At 33.8% G+C, this 3,266-nt stretch overlaps 1 protein-coding gene across 1 annotated transcript; it reads left to right on the top strand.

Moving 5' to 3' along the window:
• Positions 1–2,208: 2,208 nt before the first annotated feature.
• LOC147475797 (uncharacterized) lies at positions 2,209–2,680 on the top strand. The gene has a single exon (XM_086582993.1). It carries the CDS (start codon positions 2,295–2,297, stop codon positions 2,499–2,501), a length of 207 nt encoding a protein of 68 aa, XP_086439119.1. The 5' UTR covers positions 2,209–2,294; the 3' UTR covers positions 2,502–2,680.
• Positions 2,681–3,266: the final 586 nt, after the last annotated feature.

The following is a 3,266-nucleotide window of genomic DNA, read 5'->3' as shown; positions in this document are numbered from 1 at the left end:
TGTCTTGTGGCATTTAGAAAAAAGTTCGAAGTGCAGCACGTAAGGTGACAACATTTCGCTGGTTCATAACATTTGAAATAAGTCTAAATGATGAACTTAAGACGTTTTAATTGTCGCAAATATATAATGAAAGTTAGTTAATTTTTGTCCACTAATTACTTTGATATGAAAAATGCATGCAGGATGAAAAAGCAATGGCAAAGACTAAAGAGGAGTTAGTGGAGGAGTGAAGAAAAGCAACATAAAACCAAGGCCAAGATGGAGCTCTGCAAGCTAAAGCTGAGTGCAAAGTTGATTGACTTGACGTCAAGCACACCCACATGATGCATGACCATCACAATTCCACATATGGTCATCAAACACATAGATATTGTCTTACGTATTCCTAGCTATAACTGCAATTACTAATCTGAGTATTTGACCATATGTAGAGTGTTGGATATTGGGGAATAACTATCTATATTTGTGGATATACTTGGGTGTATTAAGTGATATGAATTGTTGTAATCTTATGTGTAATTTTAAATTTTAGAATTTAATTTCCCTTCTACCTTGGATATGTATGTGGTGCTGAAGCAAATTTGACTTCACTCACATTGAAAAGCATTTTTGTTTGTTTATTTATTTATTATTATTATTTTTTCATATTATAACCAGTTCTTTATAATAAAAAAATTGTGGTTATGGAGTTGTATGTATATGTAGTCTTATAATGGTTTGATTATTTTGATATCAATATCATAAGCTTTAGGAACCAATCATTCTTTCTTCGCTAAATATAGTTGGTTCTCTATATTTCAAACACTCAAGGCACTTTGAGTACATATATGCTTGATAATAATTGTGAAATTGAATACCTAATGTGCACAAACAAGTGTTATGAAGGTCTGAAATTTATGAAGCAAGTGATAGCAAAGCCCAAAAAAAATTCATATTGGCTATTCTTTCAAACCCCAAAATCCTGTTTATCACATTTTTCATCGAAGTTCACGTATCTCTTTCCCAATAGCTCCCGGCATATACCAATGGTTTTTAGCTTTTCAATTTCTACCCAAAAGAATGGTAGTAAGCCCGGCCATAGGACGGGCAGAGTAGCTAGTGAAAAGTTAAGATACGTGTATGTTGCAACTTATAAACCCACATGATTTCTTCGGGAAATCTTTTTTTTTTCTCTACTAAGATTTTGATCGAATCAAATTTTTAAATCTATATATTTTTCGGAAAATTCAAATGTCATAACACAAATATTTTCGAAAAAAAATGCATAGATTGGTAACGAATTATACACGAAATCAAACATTGGTGTATAAACTTTTTTTTTTAGCAAATTTGGGTAACAAAATGTTCCACATTTTGCAACGTTGGGTTCTATTTCACTTCTACCTATATTTTTCACACGTGTCAAGTTTTTTTTTTCTTTTTCTCTAATTATGTGTTGCTTATTTTCCTATGTGACGATCTAGTGGCAATCTAACGTATGAAAAAACTTGACATTTTTTTAAGCAAATTTGGGTAACGATATGTTCCACGTTTTGCAACGTTGGGTTCTGTTTCACTTCTGTCTATTTTTTTTTACACGTGCCAAGTTTTTTCTTCTTCTTTTTTTAATTATGTGTCACTTATTTTCCTATGTGGCGATCTAGTGGTAATCTGACACGTATAAAAAACCTTGACATGGATGAAAAAATTGGACAGAAGTAAAACATAATCCAACATTGCAAAACGTGGTACACTTCGTTACCCAAATTTACTTAAAAAAAGGTTTATACACTAATGTTTGATTTCGTGTATAGTTCGTTACTATTATTGCATTTAACTCAAATATTTCCCGTATATTTAGAAAATCAAACATTTGGAAGAAAAAAAACGTGGCACCACTAAAATGACCTCATGAGTATGCCATACATCGGTATCCTATCTCTAACGTGTACCAGTGTACGTCCTAGATTCATCAAAACATCACAATTCCACAGACCACAGTTCATGAACTATGCTACTACCCAACTGTTTCTTACACGTGGCATAAATTCACACGGTTTTATCATGAAACCCATATACTGTAGGTTCCCAGCGAAAACAACGTGAATATTTAGATCTCGAACTATTCTCACATCTTAATTCCCAACAGTACACGTGTCACTCATCCATTGCCATGCCGCAATTAATTTCCTTGACCAACCCGTTCGACCTTTAAGGCTTTACCTCAAAACTCAACTATATATACCAACTCCTTTCTCACACAGCTCACCAAGTGACAGAAAAACCGAAACGTGAAAACAGGAACCCGATACGGAATGGTGTTCTTCTGTTTTCTTGTTGATCAGAAGAAAATGGTGAGTAGTAGCAAACCAGCAGCTGGGATTTGTTCAAGATGTGGTGGTGGGGCTAGTGTCGCTGATATGAAGACTCAAACAAGATTTCTTTACGTTCCTTTCTACTGGAAATATTGGAGAGCTATTATTTGTACATTCTGTGGTGCTGTTCTTAAATCCTATAGATAAATGTTTTTATCTTTGGCTCCATTATTGAAGTGATATAGGGATATATACTAGTCAATTATATATCCATTTTTTTGTAACGGGGTTCTAGCCTCTAGGTACTAATCAGTCTTGTTAATGTAACAAAATTGTTCTATGACTCTATCTAATGATATTTACAGATTTAGTACTGATACATACAACTGGCAGGCATGCCTGTTTTTAGTCACACAAACCATGGGAAGTGTTCATCGCTCTCGCTCTCAAACCGTGCTCTAGCGATTTGAGAGACAAAGCTCCATAAAAACGCGATCTGTGAAACTAGAAACCGCGCTTCGAGATTAATAAACCGCGGTCTGGAAAAAATGTGCAGAAAGCGTCTGTTTCTCTGCATAAAAGTTGCAAAACATAGTTTTTAACTTACTTTTTTCATCATCTGTTCATCTACTTAGCCCAAACCAAATAGTATTTGTGTTGAGAATTTGAGATGTTAGAGATATTATAATAAAAGACTCTGAAATGACTTTTTTAACTGGTTTTTAGGTTGCTGGAGTTGAGGACGAAGGAAGATGAGAAATTGACTGAAATACTAATAAAGCTTTGGTCCCATAAAGTTTTAGAGAAAGAGAAGATAAAATTACTAATATTTTTACTTTTTGGTTCTTGTGTCTGGTTAAAGTCACAAATCAGTGCCTTACTAATAATTTTACACTTAAACTATGAGATTGCTACAATTGTATAAGTGGGTTTTGATTTTTGGTTGGGCTCAATCTTAAACCAACCCAAATA

The sequence above is a fragment of the Coptis chinensis genome, chromosome 9, assembly GCF_015680905.1.
Source record: "Coptis chinensis isolate HL-2020 chromosome 9, ASM1568090v1, whole genome shotgun sequence".
NCBI classification, from domain to species: Eukaryota; Viridiplantae; Streptophyta; class Magnoliopsida; order Ranunculales; family Ranunculaceae; genus Coptis; species Coptis chinensis.
The sequence above is the reverse complement of the archived record's forward strand: the minus strand, read 5'-3'. Positions and strand labels throughout refer to the sequence as shown.